Source organism: Triticum urartu, chromosome 7, assembly GCF_003073215.2.
Source record: "Triticum urartu cultivar G1812 chromosome 7, Tu2.1, whole genome shotgun sequence".
NCBI lineage: Eukaryota > Viridiplantae > Streptophyta > Magnoliopsida > Poales > Poaceae > Triticum > Triticum urartu.
In genome coordinates, this window is record NC_053028.1 from 4,254,575 (window position 1) to 4,282,296 (window position 27,722).

Consider the following 27,722-nt stretch of genomic DNA (forward strand, 5'->3'; position numbering starts at 1 on the left):
GTCTCCTCGAAAAGCAATAATCAAAGGATGTACACGTATTTTAAGTTTCATCAATATAATAATTGAGACTAAGTACAATTCTCTCGAATGAAATAAAAAGTACAACTCTTTCAAATGAAGAGCATTTTTTTTTCAAAAAGAGGGGACATCCCTCGGCCCCTGCATCGAGTGATGCACACAACCTTTTATTTATCATCCGACCATAACAAAGTTCAACCAATAAATTTCCACACATGACTGCCCGAAGGTAAATTAAAAGTAAAAAAACGTAAAAAAGTGAGCCTCATGCATCACAAATCCTACTAGCAGTCCACCAACCAAATCGGTTGAACAAATCCCATGAGACCATTTTCCATCTGTTGCACCCAAAGGCCGTGGGCGCCCAATCCTGTTCCTTGCGAAGTAATGACCACGTATGGATCCTGCTGGTAGCCTTGAAGATAACCTACAAAAAGTTTGGAACTTTCGTTCTGTTAAAAATACAATCATCACGAGTGTTTCAAATGGCCCAAAGTATAGCATAAATTCCCACACGGATCCGAGACTTAAACTTGAGGTGTACCCCCACTAACCAGTTTCCAAACATATTTGTACTACTAATAGGTGGAGGTAGGTTGAAAGCTATATGGACCGTTCTCCATAGCAGCTTGGCAAGTGGGCATTGAAGGAATAGATGCTGAATCGACTCCCCATTGCCAAAAAACAACACTTGGTGCATCCTTGCCAATCTCTTTTTTACAGATTATCTTTTGTCAGGATAAGAATCCAATAAGATTGTCTAATCAGATCCTAGTGTTTGAAACTATGCAGTGTGAGTGGGAGAGGCCAAGGTAATTAACAAGACAAATCAGCGTGAGCACCGAGGCAATCGACAAAAGCGCAAAGCGTCCGAGGAATTAACGAAAAAAAAGGAGGCAGGCACGACAATAGAGGCACAACCAGTGCGATGCATGTGATGACAGTAGAGGCACCACTTGTTCATCTCCTTCCGCTCTCCTCTCGCCACAACGCTACTAGCCACACTCTACTTCGGATGAGGCCGCCGGAGATGTATGACCCTGGCGGCAGCTCGTCGTCCCAGCTGCCTGGCATGGAGGAGCTACAGCCGGAGGTGGTTCTCTACACGGCGTCAGTTTCAGAGCGTCACGCTGCAGAGCGCGCACCTCCGCCGATCTCTACGCCTTGCGCGCCCTGCTGCGGGGCTACGACCTGACCATGGACGAGCGTGACGTGTCCAGGAGCAAAGCACACCGCTGCGAGCTCAAGTCGTTACTCGCGGCTTGGGGCTGCGCCTTCTCCCTCCCGCAGCTCCTCGTCGGCGGCCCTGACGATGTTAGGCTGCTGCTCGGGGCTGCGCCTTGTCCTTTTTTATCCAACCCAAGGTGACACTTCCTTTATCTCCTTCCTAATTCATTCGTTTTCCTCTACTACTATAGCTCCTACAAAAAAAAACCAAGACTGAACTTGCTTAGAGCCGTTTCCTATCCTTTTCTTGATGCTGACATAACTCGATCGTGTTGCGCTATAGAGGGCAAAACATTGCTGCTGTTATTATGTTAGCCTAAACACTGCTCTTCAGATAGGAAAATGAACGGCCAGGACATGTCCCTCTGTACATGACTTAGTCGAGCTGATTTCTTATGTTCGTTAGTTAGCTGATGAATCGGCGCAGCCTTCATTGGCGGAGCTAGCAAATTTTTGAAGCCTGGGCACGCGGTAGACTAAACTTAAAAAAAAACTGTACCACAAAAAAAATCTACTCAATTATGAACTTAAACAAACATGACTGGAGTCAGCACAAACAACATTCAATTGCATAATTTGTCGATATGTTATAGGTAAATAACTCATGTAGTTGTCACTTGCCGCCGGTAGCCCTCGTCGTTAGCGGTTTGCTGCTACTTGCTGCCTCCCGGCTGAGCCCTTGTGTAGGTTGGGAACTTGCGGTTGCTGCACAAGTGGCTAGTGCTTGCTGAAGAGCCGACGGTGATCAGAATGAGCCACCATTCACCGAAAATGGAATGAAATACCCACCATGGGCATTGCTGCCTTGACCCCCACGATTTCGCTTTCGATCATGATCCTTGCTCATCGGAATTATAGCATGATTGATGGCTGGACTATCTCTTGTGGTCTTGCCGACCATCGGTCCTCCGCCGGTACACCTCGCTGACCGTCTCCTCTGACGCTGGAGTTGCTAGGGCCTACGGCACGCCATGAGTGATGCACCGTGGCGCAAAGACATTATGCGAGCCAGGAGGCAGCCGAGCAGTCCAGGCCAGCAACACAACCAGCAACATGATGACTGTTTTTTATTTTTTGAGGAAAGGCCATCATGGCTAGCTTTATTAAAATGAAAAAAAAACGAAAACATCGTCTACGAGCGAATTCATCAGACAATCTGGTGGCTCATCAAACCAACTTCTAAAAGTCTTATTAAAAAAACTAAAATTTGCTAGCACATGAGCCACTTAATTAGCAGATCGAAAACAATGCATATAATTGTCTCTCAAAATAAAAGAAAACAATGCATATAATTGACCGTTTTCTTTAGGAGTAGCAGCGTGATGACCTGATCGATCGATTCACATTTTTTTCGAGCTGACTACTTGTTGTGGCCCATGTAAGAAAGTTACTCCAGCTGATTCTTGATGGGCCTGCACGAGTAAGCCCAACCAAAAGGCGAAAACAAAGTAGTCCACGCCCAAAAACGTACACGTTTTTAGCGATTGACTCTGGCTGCTCGTAGAACTAGCGGCGCTCGAGCCCGGGCAGCTGCCCAGGGTGCCCCTACGGTTAAATCGCCCCTGGCAGCCTTGATCTGGTCATGGTATGGCATGACATGGTGATCCCGGCAAGTGCGCACACCTAGCTCACATCGAGCGTTGTGGGATGGCACGACCGGTAGGCTCGACTTAGGCAGGAAATTTCTGGTCGTAGTGACCGTACAAAAAACAGTGAAGAAAGTAGAAAAGCAGTAAGTTTTAAACTGCACAAAACCTTCCTCACAATATGCCCTCTCACAATCCCATCCATATTATATTTCTCAATAAGCTTGACAAAAAGTTTAAAATGGAGAATCTTTCTGAAAACAACTTTCGAAATGTGAACATCTATTATATATATAACAGAAGACAAATAAGTCATCACGTTCGTCCTTATACATTAAATTATCTTGACCGTAAATTATAGATATTGACAACCAAGATTTAAAAGATGTAGCGTTACATATAAATAGTATCACATATATACAACTTGGCACATCACGTTGTCACAATAAGTCTGGTGTTACCATGTACGGCAAGCAAAGAAAAACATGCTAGCACCAACTAAGAAAGGTCCAATTCAGAAAAATAAAACAGTCCCATACCCTCCCACCCAAAAATAGCGCCCAGGTCAATCAGTTTGGACACTTTCTTCTTCCACGTAAAAAATAAGAGTCCGGGTAGGAAAAGTTACGTCCAAATAAACAATTGTTGAGCACATACACCTATCTAACCTTAGCTGTGCACGTGTAAAACAAAAAACCTTAGCTTGCACGCATGAACACCTTTTTATTTAGCATCAGTACAGACATAAGCGCTCATATACACGCGCATACACTCACCCCTATGAACGCACACATGCACATCCTATCCTTATGAGCACCTCCGAGAGACTGAGCCGGCATATCATCTTGAGATTTACGAAGTCACCGTAGGGGCCTCGTCGTCGACGGAAACGTCTCCTCCCACTGAAAGCGCATCGCCGAAAATCCTGAAATAAATCCAGGAATAATGCGAGCACCAGGATTTGAACCCTGGTGGGTTGGGGATACCACTGTCCACCTAACCATCTCAACCACAGGTTGGTTCGCCACGTACGAACACCTTAATCCATAACCGAACACATATATTGCATGCATGGTAAATTCATTTCGCCTCCAATTGATAAAAAAACGTGCTATTAGCAGTATATAGCAGTAAATTAATTATGCAAGCAATAAACCATATCTATCTATTATATACTTAAAACAAGAGGCTAACAAGCCATCATGTTTATCCACACAGATTAAATTATCTCAACCGTTAATTCGTAAATATATACGGCTGAGATTTAAATATATAACGTTACATGAAAATATTATGTATAGGCATATATTCGGTTGCACATGTGTGAAGGTTGTCACGTACATATATCTGGCAAAGGAAAGAGCAATCAGAATCAGGTACGTGAGAAAGGACATGTACAATGCCAATTGTATGGTGGGTCCGAATCATAAGAATTGATATTTAAGTAAAAGGACTGATGAAAGCGACATGTATGGTAAAAGGACTCGGGAAATCCTATAATAGTAAGAAGAAGTTGTCCGGCCAAGAAAAGTATGAAGAAATAGTCCAGCCAAAAAGAAAGAGTCCGACAAAAAAACGTAAAGGCGGACATGCAGCCAAACGAGAAATCGGACGCACCACATAGACAAGCATGGAGGGCCGAGGCAAACCATATCTAGCATATGAAGCCGCCATATTCTTTTACTTACTAGCTGCTACATTGACCCTAAGTTATAAACCTGATCGGTGACTTAGTGTTAAGATGAAAAACTATTAGCATAATGCATATTTTAGCAGCCAATATTTTTTGCGGTATAAAAATCAAATTTTCTACTGATGTGTACATACATAAGGTGTAGTGAAATTATAAGATACACACACTCTAGACCGGACCAGTGTGTGAACGAATATGTTTTTGAAGTGCATCCAACGTGTATTTAAACCAATTAGCATAAACTACAATTGGCAAGAAGAAATAAATATAACTATGGAGAATAGTTAGAGTGACCTCAATATAAAATTCAAGTAGCTGAACTTAGAACAAATTGTGCAATACTTATATTATAAGGTGGATAAAGAATATTACTACTTTTAGACATAAATAGAACAAAATACTGAAAAGTATGTTTTCATACGAATGACGTAGGTAAGAAACATCCCCTAGATGTGACTTAGATAACTTAATCGGTAATAAACTACTTTTGCAAAATGAACTGGAAATAAAAGAGAGAAATATATTTAAAAATGGTGGACATATGGTCACGAACTCCACATATAGATTTACGATTGAAGTCAACTAAAGGGGACAAAGAAAAGATAATCTAGAAGGAAAAAAGTGTATAAACATTTACATCCATGTGTTGCTTATGTAGTTTCGTGGAAGGAAAAACATTAAATAGGAATTAGATGTATCAACATGTTTGGATCTGAGTTGTAACGGAAACATTCATCTTTACTAGAATGCACAAAATGTTACCTTCCTGTACCGTGCGTGTTATTGTGCTATCTATTCAGGTTAGTGCATCACACGAAGAAAGCAACACAATATTATGGCAACTACGTTATAAGTAGTTTCAATAATTAAGCTTTCCATACACGAGTAGAAATTGACGAACTATGAAAGTAACATACAATCATGTGAATGTGTGATATTATACTGATAAATAAAAATTCTGTGAAAGTAGTTCCAATTCGTGCGTAAGTGAGATGTGTGTAGGAAGAAAACAATGTTTACCAAGGTCATGAAATAAATTATCCGTTCGTTGGAAAAATTCTTAAAAATTAATCGAATCCTAAGAATCCTTTGTGCACAAATTTACTAACTAATATTATTAATATATACAAGAATAAGCTAGCAAGAAAGACATGCTATGGAATGGGCTAAATGATCATTAAACATATTTACACGACCAAATTTTGTATGGATTTGAGGCATGCATCCAGTATATCGTAAATTTATGATAGTCCAAGGTAAAGGATAACTAGGTTATCTCAAATCACTCGCGGCTTTGGGTAGCCGTTCAAATGATCTTATAGAGTCATGTAAAATAGACAGCGTGATTAACATTTTTTGATTGTCCAAGTGAAATACTAATAAATTTGTCATAGCTTTGGCAAACATATTTATACTTTTTTGTTTTGTCAAAGTGGTGTACTAGAGCATGTGTCAAATTTCTAAAATGGTATTATAATATTTTGCAAACCTAGCCACGCAAATGCGCGGGTCACTCCGCTAGTTTTTTTAATACATGAACAATTTATTTAGAAAACCAGAACATTTAAGTGAACATATTTTTCGAATGGTTTTTGTCCGACGTGGATGTGTTGACCGGATTTGACCACCACGTCACCATCATCTTTGACCCCAAATTCATCCCCGCTCCTTTTTTTTTTCGCAAAAAAAAAAATTCATCCCCGCTCCATGTCTCTCGTCGCCTGAGCGCGTGCACACGCCGCCGTGCATGGACATGGGCATGCTGCAAGCTGACGCTCGTGCGTTCCCGCCCCTCCTCTTCCGCACTGACGAACCTCCTCCTGACTTTCACTCAAGAACGGCCGGATGCCAGAACATCGAGAGCTGGTCCAAGCATCCACGTACCTCGACCGCGGCTGCCGGAGCAAGAGGTCATGGGGAGAGTTGCTTGTTGATGTGCGGCTCGAATAGGAAGGCACCAGAAGATTTGGTATCCCACAGGGAGCCGAATGAGGCAGAAGAGAGAGCTGGAGCTCGCCGGAGCAGCAGATCAAGGCGGGGCGGCGGAGCGCCAGATTCGGAGAACACAAGAGGGGAGCTGACGATTGGATGCCTCCCGCATCGATTCCACCTACCCAGCGGTACAACATGTCTTTTCGAAGGCAATGGATGATGTTGAGTATATTGTGTACATGTATATTTGTGTATAGGGTCCACCTTCTATTTCCTTTGTATAGTTGAGGTTGTGACCCACGTCTGTACTTATATATATGTGCCTGGTACACCGATCAATACATTGAGATTGCACAGTCCATAACTTGTCCTTATACATATGGTATCTATCGCAGCACGATCCTAAACCCTAAAGCCGCCGCCGCCGCCGCGGCTCTATGCGCCGCCGCCGCCACCAGCCGCCGCCGCCGCCACCATCCTCCCGGTCGCCGTCGCCGCCGCTGGTCGCCGCCGCCTTTCTCCCCCACCTCGCCCGCCGCTGCCGCCGCCTCTTTTCGAGGCCGCCGCCGCCGCTCGCTCCCGCTTCCGCCCACACTCCCGCACCCTCCCCTCCCACCCGCGCCGCACCCGCACCACCCCACCCTCCCGCCACCTGCGCCGCCGCATCTCCATCCGTCCGCGCCGAGTCCCAAACCCTAACGCTCGCCATGAGCTCCTCCTCGTCCACCGTCTCAAACCCGTTCGCCGGTCCCGATGTCACTCTCGTCCGCGACCTCAACATCCATGAGCGTGTTCCGAACAAGCTTGATCACACCACCGCGTCCTACTCTGCTTGGAAGCGGTATTTTTCGCTTGTGCTCCGTGAGTACCTCCTGTACGGCCACGTGGACGGCACCGTAGACTCGGCGCTCATGATCAACGACGAGGAGTGGATGATCCTCGATGCCACCATCATCCGCTGGTTCTACCTCACCATCTCCAGCGACCTCTTCCACACCGTGGTGGACGACGAAGACGACGCCCATGCGGTCTGGACCAAGCTCAATGGCCTCTTCACCGACAACCGGCAGCAGCGCAAGGTCCTGCTCTACGGTGAGTTTTACAGGTGCCAGCAACTTGACTCATCCATCGATGATTTTTGCATGCGCCTCAAGAAGCTCGCCGATGAGCTCCGTGATCTCGGGGAAAAGATCGGCGACGAGCTCCTCATCAGCACCCTCTCTGGCGGCCTCAACGAGGATTTCGGGAACGCCGCCTCCAACCTCACCCTCATCCCGGAGCCTACCTTCGCCAAGGTGGTCGTGTACCTCAAGTTGGAGGAGCGCCGGATGCGGGTGGCGTGGACTCGCGCGACCCACACCGCCCTCGTCGCCGGCACCCGCGGGGGTCCAGCCCCGCCACCGCCGCGCCCGACGCCGCCACAGCCGGCGGCGCCCGCATTCCCGCCAGGCTTCCCGCCCGCCCCGGCCGCCCCCTTCCCGCCGCCCCAGCCGGCGGCTAATGGGGGGGGGTCGTCGCGGCGGTCATCGTGGTGGCTACAAGCAGGGGGCGCAGGCGCTCAGGGAGGAGCACCCCGCCCACCGCAGCAGGCTTATCAGCCGGCCCCGTGGTACGTCGGCCAGAACCCATGGACCGGCGTTGTGCACGCCTACTCCATGCCGGTTCCTCGGGCCCCTGCCCCGGGCATTCTCGGCACCCGGCCACAGCCACACCAGGCGTTCTACGCCGCGCAGCAGCCCTACGCGGCGCCCTACGGCCAGCAGCCGCAGCCAGGTGGGCTGCCGCTGCTGCCCCTGACGGCCGCGCCGCCTCTCCCGCCGGCACCGTGGGACCCAGCCCTTTTGGCGGCTCTCCACAACACTCCTTCCCCGTCCAGCTACACCGGCGGCGGCGACTGGTACATGGACAGCGACGCCACCGCTCACATGGCGGCGTACCCCGGTAACCTCCACACCACCTATCCTGTCCACACTTCCAACCGCATCACCGTCGGTGACGGATCTTCTCTTCCTATCACCCATATTGGTCATACATATTTTCCGTCTAACTCCACTTCAATATCCATGTCTAATATTCTAGTTTCTCCTGAACTTATTAAAAATCTTGTTTCTATTCATTCTCTTACACGTGAAAATCCGGTTACCGTTGAATTTGACGAATGTGGTTTTTCTGTTAAGGACGCTCGCACGCGGATGGTGCTCCATCGATGTGACGAGCTCTACCAAGTTCACTCCGCCACCTCCACCACTTCCGCCGCCCCTGTCGCTCTCGCCACCGGAGTGGGACTTTGGCATGCTCATGAAATCCTTCCTTTCCCAAGAAGGGATGTGCTAAGCATGATAAAAAACATAAATTAGACAATTATGGGCGTCATGAAGGTTTACATATATCTCACTGTCATTAAATGGAACATACCGCCCACTCCATAAAATCGTCCTGAAGGTCGACACATATCTCACTGCAAGTTAGGTGATCTTTGTAACATGCGCCTATCCTCCTGTCGCCAGAAGGGGCATCCTTCGTTCATTGCCTAAGTTCATCTTATGGAATAATTAAACTAATTTAAAAAGGATGGACAGAAAAATTTGACATGACCTATATATGCTGAAAAATGAAACATTGAGTGTGATATCTTGCGAAACAGAAATTAATCAACGTTTCACGATATTTTCTGCACTCTTTTTTATCCTTGTATTGATGGAGAAATCCAATTAAATATTAACACTTCATGAGATGATTATATGTATGAATAAAAACATTTATGTATCATCATCCGTAATTAATTTCTACAGTGACAATAGAATCGGCAGAAGGATTTGTACCGGCCTTGGAGGTTGAGGAGTCCGCTGCCGGCAGCGGTGTCTTGCCCCGGCTGCTGGCTGAGGCCGCCATTGTGTGTAGTGGTCGGGACAGAGGAGAGGCCCGGCCACTAGGGGCGGCGGCGGCGGAGTCGCGACGATGAGGGTGGGGGGGGGGGGGGGGGGGGGGGGGGGGGGGGGGGGGGGGGGGGGGGGCGGGGGGGGGGCGGCAGAAGAGTGCCCCGGCAGAGGAGGGTTCGACCTAGGGTTCGAACGGGCCGCAGCGGCGAGAGGTCGGAAGGCGCTGCAGAGGAGAGGCGACGGCGACGAGGGCGCGCAGACGCGATGTAGGAGGACGGCTGCGGCAGCGAGCGTGGCACGGGGGCGGAGGAGGGGCGTGCATGTGTGGCGGGCATGCAAAAGCACCCGCCACTGCTTCTGCACAACTTGTGGAGGGCATCCATTAGTGGGCTGAAAGTGTAATGGCATCTGGGCCGTGGGCCAGTTCCAAGAACCGTGCGTGTGGGGTAGGAGACGACCGATGACTGGCAAAGTCGTGGCGCGTGAGTTGTTGCGCCGGACCGGAGTGTTAATCATCCCTCCCAAATTTGGATTTTGCTTCCACTTGCACTTGCACTTGCTCTCTTCCCGATCCCACTCCCCTTCGCTTCCCTTGCTTCCACTTGCTCTCTTCCCGAATCCCCCTTCCCTTCCTCTTCCACTTCCCTTCCCTACCCTTGTGTATCAATCAATCGATAACACTCTTCTTCAGGCCGTCGTCAGCTGAGGTACTGAACAAAATCGCTCTTGGGGATTCATTCAACACGCTAGGGTTTAGGTTTTGGGGATTTTTTTCCTAGGGATTGGGAATTTTGCAAAATTCTTAGGATTAGTGTTTCCAGGGATCAATTAACCCCTCTTTTCCTTGTCCATCTCCTCTGTTTGTCCAGGTCGAACCGTCTGCAAAAGGGGATCTTTCGATCGATTGATTTTGTAGACCGATCGATCGATCAATCGATTCTAGTCGTGCGGAGGAAGAGATGGACACTCTGTACAGCGCCATAAAGGAGTTCGTGGGGTTTGGGTTCAAGATCAAGAGCGCGCTGGAGAGCGCCAAACACAACATGGAGGAGTGCCGCAAGATCGACGCCCTCCTGCTCAGCCTCAGAGCCATCTCCAAGCACCTGCAGCGGTCGCCCAAGATCATGGAGGACGACTTGATGAGGGGCACGGCGGAGGGCCTACGGAAGGCCCTGCAGCGCGCGTCCGAGTTTGTCGACAAGTGCAAGCGCAAGGGGGTCCCGAGCCGTGCTTTTAACGCCAAAGACATCGCCGAGAAGCTGCACGGGGTCTGCTTCCATGTGCTGCTCAACATGTGCGCCGTGCTGCTTGCCATCGGTGTCTTTAACAGCTCGCAGCAGGCCGAGCTTAAGGAAAATATGGCTCAGCTCCGCACCGACGTCACCAATACCAACTCAATGTTGGCCAAGATTCTGCAGATTGTTGCTGCTGCACGGCCCGATGCTGATCTGCCACAAGAGGTATCCTTGTCTTACCTTGCCACACCACAGCATCTTTATGCAGGATGATACCAAAATCTATTTCTTTTCTTGTTAAATACGTACAAAAGCAGAGCTCTAAATAACATACCACATTGTTTTATGTAAAGCTTATCAGTTGTAATACTGTATATGGATTTGTTTAGTTTTCTTTTCCTATTTCAGGTGGAAAAATTGGTGGAGGACGACCAGATCAGTTCTCAAATTAGGAACAAAGGGAAGGCAAAGGAAACAGTTGCAGCTACTTCTCAAGACAAAAACAAAGGGGAGTCAAAGAAAATAGATGTTACCAGGTAAAGCACCTGCACAAGTACGCTCAATTAGCCTGCCATAGAGCTATCCAAATGTATATGTCCCTTTTATATATCTTGGTGGATTAGTATGCTCAGTTACTTGGCGTGCTCTATGCATTATCCAAACATGCCTCTTTTATCTATTTTTATGAATTTTGTTGGTTATAAACGTCGTTGAGTTAACCTCCTACCTCTACTTGTTGGTAAAGCATTTGATTTTGTTGCACGAAACTTGCAGGACGGAAGTTAAGAATCAGAAGAAAAACAAGAAACTACGGCCTAGCACGGTGGTGCCACATGCTTCCTTACCAGATGGTAACGTCGCATCTTCCATGTTACTCTGACCATTACTTGCATCATGCTGTTTAATAAGAATGGATGAAATCAAACTTAAAAAGTGTCTTTTATACAGTAAAGAGACAAGCCGGAGAATTGAAGTCATTCATTGTTGGCAAGCTGAATATGGACAGTGGCTTTATGGTGCATGTTGAGAACCTGAAGGCAGAGGTGTATCGGGCAATGCTGACAGCTATCACTTGTCACCCAGCAACCTGCCAGGTAATTATAATGTTGACATGCATGATTCAAGCTACCCATGCCCATATGTATCCTATTAAGACGTGGGATATATATTCCACGTTCCTTCCAAAATCCCTGTGTTCCATTCAAACCAACACTCTTCAATCGATGGGCCTTAGATAATTTTTTTAACGTTTTGTAGAATGTAGTAGATTGATCATTTAATTTCCTGCAGTGGTTAATTCTCTTAACTATTTGCATTATATTAACTGGTTTTACCAGATCATATCAAGACCAATAGAGGATACGACCTTGGAGACATCCATTGACGCGCACCCCACTAAGCCATGGTGAGTCATATTTATAGAATTATAGCCCATCCAGTGACGCAACTCTTTTATTAGTTATTCCAAGATTTCCTCTTATTTGCACTATAATATGCATCACGGGATTGTGACGGGTCATGAGGAAGGGAGTTTTTCCATTTGGGACTACCAGAAGAAGGTATCATTACTGCTACTTTATAGCCAGCGTGTGGTTGCTAATACAGACATGCAGTGAAAATTAAGTTGGTGAAACTTAATGGGCTGATTATGTGGCAGGAAACTGTGATGGAGTTGCAGCTCAATGACAAGGGTGCATGCCAGCGACCTGCCATTTTTCAATACTTCAAAGAGAAGCCTGTCCAACATTCAATTTTTTCAGTCAAATTTACAGCTGAAGGGAAATGTTTGGTAGTGGGGGATGGTCACGGACACATCTATGTCTATGATTACACCGACACTAAGCCACACAAGGTTAAAGCTCATGGCAAATCTGTGAACTCTCTGGCTGCTCACCCAACAGAGCCATACCTTCTTTCATTGTCTGCTTTTGGTAAGGAGAAAGCTCATGGCATATCTGTGGACTCTCTGGCTGCTCATCCAACAGAGCCATACCTTCTTTCATCATCGGTTTTTGGTAGAAATATCAAGGTTTGGGACTGGAGCAAGAACTGGAAGAAATTTCAAAATTTCTACGTGAAACCTGAGAATACATATTACGATGGTGTGCACAGTGTAAAGTTTAATCCAAGGGACACTAACACTTTTGCTTGTGTTACCTCTTATGACGGAGTAAAGGTTTGTTATAGCATCTTCCGTTCCTAAGTCCTCGTACAGTGTGCATGTTGTAGTTAGTGAATAATTGACTAATTCAGTTATTTCAGTAGTTATTTGTATATCCAATGTTAAAAGATGTCTTCTCTGCATGAGATTTATAGGCCGGGAACATCAAAACTTCCAGTCTTGAAACCACACTGAAGGGGCCATTCGTCATGGCCGATTATTTCTTCACTCGCGGTCATCAGCACTTGATGGTTACTTTGAGATCTAACTCACACAACTCTGAGGTGAACAATATTAAGCATTAATGATTGTTTTCATAACAGGATTGATAATAGGTGTGTGCATACATAAGCCTCATAATTTGTGTGAAAATCAGATATGGGATTTGAAGACACGAGAAGTTGTTCACACTCTTAGCATGAGTGGGCGTAAAACGACCTGGGTTGCTTGCCACCCAAAGCTTCCAATACTGGTTACAACGTTAGATGACGGGACTGTATGTTTGTGGCATGCCAGTACCTACAGGTAACTATAATGCTTCTGCTCAATATACTAGCTCTGTCCATCTTTTTTTTAAAGATATGCATGTATTCCATGATTCAAGCATACTATTTTTGACCAACAATCTATTTAAAATATTGAAGACTGCATTCATGTTATTACAACCTATAAAGATTACCCAAACCACCGTGACTACAATGGGGTCATATCATATCTTGGCACAACTAGCTGTTCCGGTGGGTTGGTACCTGTAGTTGGTCCACAAGCAGTGCTTTTTATTTAAAAAATTAGCATTGTCTGCATTACTTGATATCTGGTTTGTTCTTGGGGTTGCATGTAAGGTTTGGCCAGGCATTGCATCATTTAATCCAGTGACATGGAAGGTTTTTTATTTGTTCCTGAAAGCAACACATATAACTAAAGCTGGTCTCCTAATTATATAGGCTTGAGAAAATGGTCCACATTACCAACAGCAAGTGTCGTGATTTGGTATTTGTCCAAGACATAAATGGTCGACCCAGGTACTTCTCAAGTTCTTTTTTTGTATTAGCATTTTCATTTATGTACTAAAATACATGTTGGGTGTGGCTTCTCTATAATAACTAAAGGATATCCCGCAAATTGCTCCGGGATTTAGAAAGTACAGATTGACCAAAGAATGAGAAAAAAAAGAAGAAATTGATGCTAGCACTATTATTTTCAGAAATTTTGCAAAGCAAGCTCTATAATGAAACGTTGAATGTAAATGGTGGATGCTTGATCAAATGCTAATGCTACCTATAAAAATGGACAGAGTACTATACATGAAAACTTGGACAATCCGAAACATTGTGGGTGTGCAAATAAAGACAGCAAACTGACAAATGCTTGTATATTTTGTTCTGAAGTTATTACTAGTCTAGCTAAAAGAATTATGCCAATTCTGAGTCTAACACTGAGAGGCACAAAATGGTTTCTCATAAACTATAATCCTCAACTCAACTGTTCTTGCTCGGTTTGTTTTCTCTCTGTTATTATATATTATGATTCTATCCAATTTCACAATGCTAACCTCTGATTATCTATTCTAATTACATAGGCTCGCTATAGCATTTGAGACAATGATAGCAATCATGGAGGTTAATTTGCCAATTGCGAATACAAGCAATGCAAGTGGACTAATAACGGGAACTAACTAGGAACGACCTCCCCAGGAGGCAAGGCAACGAAGTCCATCACGGAGATTGGGATAATGTATTTATGTATTTCACGAATTGATATTTCCTCTTGTAATTGATATTGTAAAATACTGTTGTGGATAAGAATACTTTTGTGAGCATTGCGATATTGTTAATATTTTTCTGAATTTTATTCTTCTTGTTATGAATTTTCTCATTTGAACTCAAGTTTGAATAATTCAAACCTCAATTTTGAATTCAAATATCTTTGTATGGTTCATGTTTGTTTTAGAACCCTCTATCTTGTGTAAGTGTTTATGAGTCAAAGACTCACTTATGTTATTGTTTAAATTTGAAAGCCCAAATTTTGGATTTGAACAAAGATCATGTTGAAATTTACTTTGAAACTTATGATGACCTAGCTCTAACTCATCACCAAGTTCAAATCTCAATCACTTTGTAATCTCATAACAAAAGTTTGAAATTTCCCCAGATTTTCAAATGCATGCTATGCAAATGTACACATCCTAATTCTACCCCTTCCGTGTCCTACTTCTTGGGTACACATCCTAATTCTACCCCTTGATGATGGATGCCGCGACCTTTGCTTTTGCTCTGTTTTCTCAACTCTGTTTTACCTGTCGTTAGCCTCCTCTACTACTCCGCTTTGCTCTGTTTTCTCAACTCTGAATATTTGCAGGTCCCTTCCTTTGCTTTTGCTCTGATTTATGAGCTCTGAATATTTGGTTGTAGCTTCAGAGCCGTTTCAGACGTCAGGTTGACTCCATCAGGGCCAGAAAAATAATCTTCCTCCTTCCGACCATGGGACGGACAGAGATGCTACCGGCCTCCTCATGCTAATGGAAACTGCTATCTTCCTCTCTTTCTTTTTAACAAGGATAATGCACACTAGACTGTGGGATACTTGGTCTAGAGCGCCAAATCTACTTCACCAAAGGTACACCATCCAGAATGGTTCAAATGTTCAGTTATTTTCTTTTCCAATTAATGAGCGATTGAATCAGCGAGGTCGGAACTTTCGTACCTAAATTATTGCGATATAAAAATGGATCGGTGGATTGCAAATGCCTCATCTCAAGCCTGGTGTTTTCACTTTCGTCAGTCAGAGAAGTCGACAGGGTCAGTGAATCTCGCTCGAGACAGAGCTGGGGTGTGTTTCAGGTATCAGGTTGGCATTTTAAGTAGCTGCGGCTTCTGTTTCCTCGATAGCTGGGTTGTCCTTTCTAGCCTTTGGGCATTGTGCTATCAATTTCTGATGCGGTAATGGTGGATTCTTAGGTGCTGGATGTGCCGCTATGGTTATGGGGACTCGTCTCCTAAAGACGATAAAGCGCTTCTCAAAAGTTTGTCCTGAATGCACATGAGTTTGTGTCTCATGAATTCAGATTTGGTGGCTTCCTGCTATCCTGTAACAGTCCATCATTTATGTTTATGTTGTTGGACTTGGACATCGGTTTCATGAATGTGATCAGCACATCACTTGCCGATTGTGTGTGTCCTAAATTATGCGTGCTAATTGTGCATACTAATCTTAGAATGAAAATAATATAACAAATGTTGCACTTTACACCAAACACTGCATTTGGTACAAAAATAATAATTTGGGGGATTGCACATGGGAATTCGGGATGGAGGTTTGTTCCCCTGCTTGGTAATGGCAACTCATGGCCTCTGCATCAGAACGATGCATGCGGCCATCTTATTACAGATGAAAACACTAATACTAGAAAACAAGTTTCTCATTCTCCTCGCATTGTTTGATTTGCTGCTTGGGACTCAAGAGACGAATAACTCTTCTCTGCTATGCAACTGAAGCTCCTGAACAACATGTTAATGGCGTCAATGGTGGATGCTACCTTTTTTCCCTTGGAGCACCGACCGGACTATTTCAGAGTTAATTCCCTCGTCCACCTGATACAAAATGAGGAAACAACGGGTCAGTCGAAAAGGGCATGGAATTTTACTCACATACAGGTTGTTTGAATGGATCGTTTCAACAACTTGGCTGACATCCAGCTCCAAATAGACCCACTAGGCTGGGAAACTCTGTTGATCTCCAGCGACATAAGCTGAACTTCCTCTGTTTTTTCTGAACTCTGAATATTTGCATGCAGTTATCTTCATCTGCTTTTGCTCAGTATTCTGAAAATAAGAAGAGTTGGCAACAACAAATGTACTATATGATCGAAGAGAATCAACAACCTGGTCTGGAAGACCATCCCGTAAAGCATGTTGTTGCTGTGCCAGTGAGTGAAGTAAACTCTGTAACAATGGAAGTGGCGAGACCTGACATAGCCAATGCAGCTGCATCCATCTCTCATTTATCCCGAGAACAACACATGCATGCAATTGGAATCAAACACACCAATTGTTGAAGAAACCACACGAACGGAATCACCGACTGCATCCCTTGTCGCCCCATGCCTTTGTATGAGCTCCATGTGTTGGGGATGTACACGGAACGGACGGGTATTTCTCAACAGCCCAATTGTGAAGAACGTGGTTGCAAGGCATGGTGGCGTGCTGTGGCGGCTTGGGTGTGGTGGCGATGCGGCGGTCATGAAGCTGTGGTGTGGTGCGGCAGCCCCACCGATGGCGATTTGTTTTGTTGGTGTTCACTAGGGATGAAAATGGAGTGAAAAGTTTCCACTTTTCCAAAGGAAAAATAGAAACAGAGGGGAGATATGAAAACGGACATGGAAATTAAAAAAAAATGAAAATGGAAATGAAATTTTTTATGCAGAAACGAAAACAAAAATGGAACAGTCTTTTTCGATGGAACAAACATGGAAACGAAACTTTTCGTTTCCGTGAATATGGAATTTCCGTTTCTACTATAGGCCCATGGCTACTTTGTAACCCAACTACCAAACACCACATAATGAGTAGAATGAGCAGAATGGATCATTTTTTTTTCATGGCAGAATGGATCATTTGAGGACCAACTTTTACTACCACAAACGTAGTCAACGAGACCCTATACGAAATTGTCATGTATTACTACAATACTGCCCTATGTTGCTAACACAATCACATTATTTTATAGCCATGTTAACCATTCTATAAAAAATATTTTTTTCTGTATTTCTCTATGATTTAAGGGGGGGTTTTATGTTCCGGTGGACACACAGTTTTGTTTCCGTGTCCGCTCCGTATTCGCTTCGTGTCTGTTTTCGGCACTATCTGTTTCCGTATTCGTTTACGGGGTTTCTGTATTTGTTTCCGCTTCTGCAAAAAAATATGAAAACAAATATGGTAGCGCCCATTTCCGTCCGTTTCCACGCCGTTTTCATCCCTATAATGTTAACCATGTTACAAAGCCTTCTCTTTTGCCGAACATATGAACTTGGCAAATCATCTGTGCCAAGTGGCAACATTGCTGTTGTCGGCTCTGTTCCGTCTTTTATTTTTTTATGTCGTGTACTGGCTTTTGACACCCAGCAAATGCGCGACAAAAAAACTCGGCAAGGAGTCCTTTGCTGGAAGTGTGTATGCCGATTGTAAACTTTGGCGAAGCCTTTACCAAGTGTTTTTCATCCTTATTTGGCACTAAACTAACAATTCGATTCCAGTAGTGATACACCAGGCACTAAGCAATACACATCAACTCTATAAGTCGGGTTATAATTACTGACGTGGCAACCAACATGTTACAAAACTATGAGTAGGCAGAGCCAATGGGCAAGCAATACTTGCCAAACCCAAAAGTTGACAGTGAGCACTAGTGTCAATGTCAGGCAAAAAATGCCTGCATATTTTGTCATATTAACTAGCTTATCTTTCTAGTTTGATATGAATCATATCACTACCTGCATATTTCGTCATGCTAAAAGTACCTTGTATAAATAGGAGAAAACCATCTGAAACTAGCTTGTATATATGAGTTGTTTGATATGAATCATATCACTTTAGAAAATCATCTGAAACCATAAACTGGGCCAATAGAAGAAATAATCTGCAAAATACTTGTAGGAGATATGCCCTAGAGGCAATAATAAATAATATTATTTATCTCCGAGTTCATAATTATGTTTATGTTCCATGCTATAACTGCAATGATTCTCGAGTCTGCAATATCCACGAGGCTCGGAGGAAGACTCATATGCACGTGTGGAATAATAAACGGTAAGAAGTATTCTTAGTCTGGCCTCTAAGACTAGCTCAAGTGTTGCATGATGGTTCTGTTTTCCTGATCATGGGCATGTCAATGCCAGCAACTTTGAGGGCACAATGTTAAGAGAACATTTGTGTTGAATCGACCTGGATTGATGTTATGCTAAGAGATTCATTCGTCACAAGTTAATGGTACATAACACAGAGATGGTTAACGTTTGCATGATTCCTTAGACCATGAGAGTATCGAGTTTCTTCATGCTTGCTTCATGAACTTTGGGGTTTGTTAAACATCATCCGTAAATGGGTGGCTATTACAGCGGCTCACGGGTTCATGGAAAAGTGTGTCAAGTAACTTGATAGCTCAAGATTGGGATTTGCTCCTCCGACGATGGAGAGATATTCTCGGGCCCTCTCGGTATTACGGTATCCATCATCGTCTGGCCAGACATAGTGTGATTTGATCACTGGGATGCCGGAAGACGTAAACGAGAAAAGAGGACAAAATCGGTAACGAGGTGACTTGCATGGTGGACAAATGGTTCGTCCACGGGGATGCAACAAATCTCACCTCGGGTGTTCGTGACATATCGCGAAGCAACAGGAATAGCTCACTGCAACTGGAGGTTCACTCGAATATTTATTCGTGTGGGTATAGGGGTCAATATGGGTGTCCACGGCTCCGATGTTGATCATTGATCGGAAGGGGTTCCGGGACATGTCTATACTTCACCGAACCTATAAGGTCACACACTTAAGGGTCATCTATCTGCTAAATACTAGACAGGGAGTCTGAGAGAAAATCATCGAAAAAGTTTCGGACACCGAAAAGTTTCGGACAGTGGAAAAGTTCCGCAGAGAGAGGTCATCGGATGAGTTTCGGTGAAACCGAAATAGTTGTTTCGGGGTATGCCATTAAGTCAAAATGGTTTCGGCACATGCCTGATAATTCTTGGAGGGTGCCAGAATCATTCTGGAAACTTTTTGGAATTTTCAGAAATAAAAACCGGAAATGTTCCGGAGCTGCAGGAACCGGTTCAGATGCTTTTCGCAGATGAAAATCACTAAACTGGAATTGTTCCAGAACGCGTTGAAAATTATTATGGTGGGTACTAGAAATGTTCTAAGCCCACATAAATATTTTCAGTTCGATCAGACGCTGAAAATTGTCGTCGTGAATAGTGAAAATCAGCTTTATGGTTACTTTATGAAAAGCCACCTTTTGGGGATTTGCTCCAAAAGATCTTGGGGATGACATGGATGGATAGGAGCCATTTTTTGGTCCCCTCATGGGGGTGTGGCCGGCCACATGGGGTATCCCCCCTTGGGGACCCTCTTGTTCCTTGGTTTTACTCCTAGGTCCTTGTGGAAGGACTTCATTCATGTGCATTTTGGGTTTTTGTGTGAAACTACCCTACCCCTTGGGATTTCCTATAAATAGAGGTAGATGGGCAGCCCTCCACACTCACTCTTTCTCACATACAAGTTCCATGCATGATCTGGCTTCTCTCTCCCTCCCAGCGAAACAGTTTCGTAGAGCCGAAAGGCTGTCTGGGTTCCGGCAGGAACTAGTTCTGGACGGCGAAGCCCTGCCGGATAGATGACACCGTATGTGTGCAACTCTGTAGAGAGGTCATAGTTTCGATCTTAGTGCCCGAGGGGCTGTTCGAGAATGCCTCCCGAAGGGCTGTTCAAGTGACGGTCCGAGTTCTGTAGGTCCTCCCGAAGGGCTGTCCGCAACACCGTCCGGGGGACTGTTCGACCGCCTCCCGGAGGGCTGTCTGAGGAGCAGATGAGGGTATACATCCTCGCGGTTGGGAGGTTGTAAATCCTAGCTGCGGGGATCTGCACCGCCGATCGTCATTGATTCTACTTCCCGCTGCGCTACGAGTCGGTAACGAAAAGGATCAAACCATGTATGCAGTCTCCATAGTGGTCCTGGGCTGGTGCGTAGGTCGGAATTTTTTTTGTTTTCTGTTGCGTTCCCCTACAGTGGCATCAAGAGCCGTGCTATGCGTAGATGCAGGTTTCAATCTAGAATACATGGAGATGTATGGGTATTGCATAATATAATTAGGTAGTAGATGAGATCTATTGCTGAAAATTATTTATGCGGGTGACAGATGAAATCTGTTACCCGGCGTTCTTGTTGCTTCCCTAGAATTTGCGTTTGCTCAATCTCGAGACAGCATGGTGGAATTTGACAAAGTTCTGGCAATCCGTGATCCTGATTGATCATGGAAGTGCTGTCAGTTCTTTGGGTTCTGGCATAGTCAAAAGAATGATGAAATTCGCTGATGAAAGGGCATTGCAGATATGATCTGCACGGGGGTCATGCATATGATGAAGTTTAGTATGGGGCTCGAGATTTAATTATCTCGTGTTTCATACACCCCGAGATGTTAATCTAGCAACTTGAATAATCATACTTGATGATAAAACGTTGGTAGCTGCGGTTTAAGTCAAAACCTAGAAGCCACGTAAAATAAAATTTTGCATAAACCGATTAGAGGCGTCTAACTTGGTTTTGCAGGATGTGCATGTGATGTGGTATAGCAATGCTCATATTCAATTTGATTATGTATGAGATGACTATATGATGTAATTAACATGACCTGTGTGTCATGATTCGGCATGATGGCTGGAGCCATATGATTGTCACTTTAATGACCTGCATGTCAACCTTAAGTAATGCACTTATTTTATTAGCTATAGAGATAGCAATATTATCTGGCGCATCGACAAGGTGGTGGCAATCTTCACGAAGGTGAACACCGACGCGAATGCCGAAGACGAAGAAATGAAAGACTTTTCCGTCAGAAAGGGCTATACCATATCATGCTATTATGAATTGCCTGAGATGTTTATCCCTTATGATGCACCCTTCTTGATTGCGCGGTAGTCGCTTTTTATTAGGGTGATCTCTCACTAAAATATCAAGTCGTTAGTGTTCTCCCAAGTGTAGCACCGTCACGGCACCTATCTTTTCGGGGTGCGCCATGGATGCATGGGTACGAACGATTAGAGAAGTGTGAGGCGGGTGAGGTCAGACCTCGCAGCAAGATCACTTGGTTGTCTTGACGTTCATGGCAGGATCGTCCTGAGCTCGGAACACACGCATCGAAAGATGAGCAAGAGTCACATAGAGATGTGATCGGCAAGTTGGCCTACCCATTAAAATTCCCGTTATGAGATGATGATTCTATGGCGATGAATTGAAGTCTGGATCTTGTGTCACTCATAATCAATTTTGAGAGATATTGATTTGAGTGGGAGCGCACTATTGAATTAACATGTTTAATTCTCAGTGCAATTAATTATGAACACTGTCTAAGTGTTTCTTGCAAAATAGTTGTAGAATAATGGCTCGCGTTTCCACCTTCCCTGTTAAAATTGAATAGCCGTTAAATATCTGGTTAAAAATTTACGTTTGGTAACATAATGTGAGGATTGTCCTCAAAGTGCCAAGAAGGATTTTGTCCTATCGCATGCTTTTCGTATCCTCCCGCTAATGCTATGGATCATGTGACTCTCGTCCTTCGATCCAAAAGCTATAATTCTGCTACGGTCAAGTGGAATATGTTTGCTTCCATGAAACCCAAACTTCGAAAGTTGGGATAGTTATATGATATTCATGGAACTGAAAATTATTTTCAGATACAAACAAAGCAATGTTTGTTTGCAAGTATTAGTAAAAGTGTTTACTATGCATTTGACTGCCGGGAAAGGGATCCAGAAGAACGCCTATCATATAATGAAAGGTGAATAAAACAACAACTTAAAGAGAAAGGAAGTGTCCAAAGGGTGTTAGTATGACTTACACGCCTAGGAAGTCCGGGGCTAACGCCACTCTTAAGTTGGGTGCTTCTTTTGCGAGTAGGAGAAATACTAAAAGTTAAACAGTTAGAAGTATAAAGGCAGAAAGAATGATGACTGGAATATCCAGCTCATGTATGAATGTCACACAAGTTTTTGATGTATAGTAGGCTGGTCAAAGATATAGTTCTTGGGAATTATGGTTAAACATGTTAATCACTAATTCTTGGGTATTGTGAGTTAATCACAAAGATACCCGCTCGATTGCATTCTATTGCGAATCAATGTAAGAGCTACTATGGCCTGAAAGACTAGCCAGAAATGAGGTTAAGGTATACATAGGGAACATGGTAAATGTTACTATACCTTCCATCGGTGTATTGCCGTCTGTATTTATTTTCATAATTCATTTAGAGTTTTACAAACTCTAGCCCATTGCATAAGGTATCTTGCAAGAAGGTTGTTCATGAGAGAACTTTTTATGTTCAATGTTATGAATAACACAAGGGCCATACTTTCATTATGAATGAGATGTATGTTATGAATATTGATAATAATACAATACCTCTAGGTTTACTTTCATAATTCATTTTAGAGTTTCATAAACTCTAGCCCATTGCACAATGTTTGTTGCAAAAGAGTTGTTCATAAAAACAACAATTGTTGTTAAGTATTATGAATAACATGAAGGGCCATGCTTCCATCCAAGATGGGATGTATGTTATGAATATTGATGGTAATATGATACATCCGTAACACTGACGCTAAATGTCACAAGACTAAAAGAATACCACACAAGTGTGGCACTACATTTGGTCACATTGGAGAAACCCGCATGGAAAATTCCATTATGATGGATTTTGAAGTCTTTTTGATTTTGAATCATCTGACACTTGCAACTTTCCTCCGAAAAGTGAAGTGACTGAAATACCGTTCACAGGCCATAAGGAATGAGAAACAAACTTATTGGTGATCATACATTTTGATGTGTGTAGTTCAATAAATGTTGTTGCAAGTAGTGGATTTATATATCTTCATAAATGACTCAAGTAGATATATGGATATTTGCTTGATGAGACGTAAGTCTGGATCTTTTGAAATCATTCAAAAGGTTTTCAAAAATGAAGTAGAAGTTATTGTAACAAGGAAATTATGTTTCTACAATTTGATTGCAGAAAGGAATATCTGAGTTACAAGTTTAGTGAATGTCTGATGAGTTGTGAAAAGAGTTTCATAACTTACACCTTCCGGAACACCACTATGAGTGGAATGTCTGTGAAGATGTAATCAAACCATTTATGATATGGTAAGGTCAAAGATGACATAAATAAATTTGCCATTATCCCTTTTAAAGTGATGCTTTAGAGACTGCGGCTTTTACACTGAAAAGAGCTACATCGGGTCTGTTGAAATGAAGCCATGGTATGGTATGCCCAACCATGTTATATCTTTTCTTAACATTTGGAATATGGGGCTTGTGCAAAAAGGTTACAACCCTATTCCAAATCAGACAACTGCTACTTTGTAGGTTATACCAAAATGTTGGGTATTCCTCCCTCACTATACCGAGGCAAATAGTTTTGCCGCGAAACGGTGTGCTTTTAAAGAGAATGGTTCTTTCAAAAAGGTGAGTGGGAGAATAGTGCAACTCGACGAGATAAACAGTATCTTCGTCATCAGATCAAAGGAAAGAGACCTTGGAAGTAATTCCAGAGTTTTCTACTGCGACTGATACGGAAGTCTCTACAATAAAATGTATGAACTTCGGTCGAACTTGCAGCTGAACCACGTAGGCAAGGCTCGTGCAAACCTCTCAGGTGCGCAAACGAGATATTGTTGTTAGACAACATTATACCTACGATACACAAGGAAGCGTTGATGGGCCCTGACTCCAGAATTGGCTAAATGCCAATACAACCCGAGTTAGTTTCCATATAAGTGATTCAAGATTAAAACCTTGATACACCTTTCGGAAGACTTAGAGTCTAACGAATATTTATGGAACTTAAAACTGATACGGATAAAAATGTTTTATCCATAAAGCTCGACTTGTTGAAATAACAAGTTCAAGAGTTGACTACGATGAGGTTGTTTTCATCGTAGCGATGCTTAAAGTCGGTTCGGGTTGAACTAGCAATTAATACATATTTCAATCATGAGATATGAAACATGGATGACAATAGGATTTCCATCTGATGGAAATGAAACCAAGGACTTGCATGTGTTATAGTCCAAGGCATTTTGTCTATCCAGAGGATGCTAGTAAGGGTGCAAACTTCAGAGTTCCAGCGATGGACAAAAGAGAGCAAAATGGAGTTGGAATCTCCGTGCTTTGATGAAATGGTCAAAGGGGTTTGACTTCATCAATGGGTAACGAAGATGCTTGTAATTCAAGAAAGTAAGTGGGAGCATAATAATATTTCTAAAAACCTTGTGTGCTTGACACATTGTTAATTGGAAATAAATTTCTTGACACGAATTAGGACATCATTTGAAAATAGTTTTTTGATGAAGTGCTTAGGCTAAATAGCCTCATTATTAGGCATAATGATCTATGGAGATAGATTTACCTAATAGGGCTAAGCAATGAATACATATTAACCAGGTGCTAAAACCTTTTAGCATTTAAAACCGCCAAGGAGTGATTCTTGCCGGAGTCACATGGAAGAGTTTTTTGCAAGACTCGGTGTCCCAAAACACTGATGAGCAAAATACATGATGCAAATTCCACACACTTTTGTGTTTGGATTAATCATGTATTCCATGGTATGCAAAACAACCAGATATGTCCGATACTCCCAAGGTGTTGCGAGTATGGATACTAAAGTGATCAAAGTACTGATCGTGGGACAACAGTCAAAGATGTCATTGAGTACTAGAGTAAGTACTGATGATATGTTTTCTTGCAAGCGGAGATCATGAAGAGTTCGTTGTAAAATGTTACATCGATACAGTCTTCATCTTTTCTCCATGCGATTTTCGATTTAAGTTAAGGGTTTTGTGTAATACACAATATGGTGGCATGGTAGTTGGAAATTGTTCCCAACAGGATACTGTGGCGAATTCTATAACAAATGACTAAGTATGTTGACGCTTTAGAAGCGACAAAAGAAGACGTTGAATCATATAGTTCATTCATGAACTTAGTATGGTTCCAAGATGGCTTTTGTCAATGGGACACTACTGCAGGTAGTTGCTCCATAACTCAGTCTGAGGAATCAAGGTTCGACCTATGATTGACATACATACAACGCCAACTCCACACAAAATATGAATTTTTTGAAAGCATGAAAATGCGAGGATATGCAGAGATACACACGGAGCTGAAATTGTCAGATCCGATGGACTACAGGCTATACCACATGCGAAGCATTTTTTACACCAGTATGCCATAGGTGTAAAGTGCATTAGCATTAACTAGATTATTGACTCTAGTGCAAGTGGGAGTCTGTAGGAGATATGCCCTAGAGGCAATAATAAATGATATTATTTATCTCCGAGTTCATAATTATGTTTATGTTCCATGCTATAACTGCAATGATTCTCGAGTCTGCAATATCCACGAGGCTCGGAGGAAGACTCATATGCACGTGTGGAATAAAACGGTAAGAAGTATTCTTAGTCTGGCCTCTAAGACTAGCTCAAGTGTTGCATGATGTTATGTTTTCCTGATCATGGGCATGTCAATGCCAGCAACTTTGAGGGCACAATGTTAAGAGAACATTTGTGTTGAATCGACCCGGATTGATGTTATGCTATGAGATTCATTCGTCACAAGTTAATGGTACATAACACAGAGATGGTTAACGTTTGCATGATTCCTTAGACCATGAGAGTATCGAGTTTCTTCATGCTTGCTTCATGAACTTTGGGGTTTGTTAAACGTCATCCGTAAATGGGTGGCTATTACGGCGGCTTACGGGTTCATGGAAAAGTGTGTCAAGTAACTTGATAGCTCAAGATTGGGATTTGCTCCTCCGACGATGGAGAGATATTCTCGGGCCCTCTCGGTATTACGGTATCCATCATCGTCTGGCCAGACATAGTGTGATTTGATCACGGGATGCCGGAACACGGAAAAGAGAAAAGAGAACAAAATCGGTAACGAGGTAACTTGCATGGTGGACAAATGGTTCGTCCACGGGGATGCAACAAATCTCACCTCGGTGTTTGTGACATATCGCGAAGCAACAGGAATAGCTCACTGCAACTGGAGGTTCACTCGAATATTTATTCGTGTGGGTATAGGGGTCAATATGGGTGTCCACGGCTCCGATGTTGATCATTGATCGGATGGGGTTCCGGGTCATGTCTATTACTTCACGGAACCTATAGGGTCACACGCTTAAGGGTCATCTATCTACTGAATACTAGACAGGGAGTCTGAGAGAAAATCATCGAAAAAGATTCTGCGAACACCGAAAAGTTTCGGACAGTGGAAAAGTTCCGCAGAGAGAGGTCACCGGATGAGTTTCGGTGAAACCGAAATAGTTGTTTCGGGGTATGCCATTAAGTCAAAATGGTTTCGGCACATGCCTGATAATTCTTGGAGGGTGCCAGAATCATTCTGGAAACTTTTTGGAATTTTTCAGAAATAAAAACCGGAAATGTTCCGGAGCTGCAGGAACCGGTTCAGATGCTTTTCGCAGATGAAAATCACTAAACTGGAATTGTTCCAGAACGCGTTGAAAATTATTATGGTGGGTACTAGAAATGTTCTAAGCCCACATAAATATTTTCAGTTCGATCAGACGCTGAAAATTGTCGTCGTGAATAGTGAAAATCAGCTTTATGGTTACTTTATGGAAAGCCAACTTTTAGGGCTTTGCTCCAAAAGATCTTGGGGATGACATGGATGGATAGGAGCCATTTTTTGGTCCCCTCATGGGGGTGTGGCCGGCCACATGGGGTATCCCCCCTTGGGGACTCTCTTGTTCCTTGGTTTTACTCCTAGGTCCTTGTGGAAGGACTTCATTCATGTGCATTTTGGGTTTTTGTGTGAAACTACCCTACCCCTTGGGATTTCCTATAAATAGAGGTAGAGGGGCAGCCCTCCACACTCACTCTTTCTCACATACAAGTTCCATGCATGATCTAGTTTCTCTCTCCCTCCCAGTGAAACAGTTTCGTAGAGCCGAAAGGCTGTCTGGGTTCCGACAGGAACTAGTTCTGGACGGCGAAGCCCTGCCAGATAGATGACACCGTATGTGTGCAACTTTGTAGAGAGGTCATAGTTTCGATCTTAGTGCCCGAGGGGCTGTTAGAGAATGCCTCCTGAAGGGCTGTCCAAGTGACGGTCCGAGTTCTGTAGGTCCTCCCGAAGGGCTGTCCGCAACACCGTCCGTGGGACTATTCGACCGCCTCCCGGAGGGCTGTCTGAGGA

At 43.7% G+C, this 27,722-nt stretch overlaps 1 protein-coding gene across 1 annotated transcript; it reads left to right on the top strand.

The window, feature by feature from the left end:
- The first annotated feature begins 9,866 nt into the window (after window positions 1-9,866).
- Window positions 9,867-14,582, top strand: LOC125525208. The gene is made up of 12 exons (XM_048690219.1): window positions 9,867-10,042; window positions 10,205-10,795; window positions 10,979-11,106; window positions 11,345-11,421; window positions 11,519-11,664; window positions 11,908-11,975; window positions 12,075-12,129; window positions 12,228-12,746; window positions 12,887-13,015; window positions 13,108-13,256; window positions 13,676-13,753; window positions 14,311-14,582. Exons 2-12 carry the CDS (start codon window positions 10,295-10,297, stop codon window positions 14,408-14,410), a joined length of 1,950 nt encoding a protein of 649 aa, XP_048546176.1. The 5' UTR covers window positions 9,867-10,042; window positions 10,205-10,294; the 3' UTR covers window positions 14,411-14,582.
- Window positions 14,583-27,722: the final 13,140 nt, after the last annotated feature.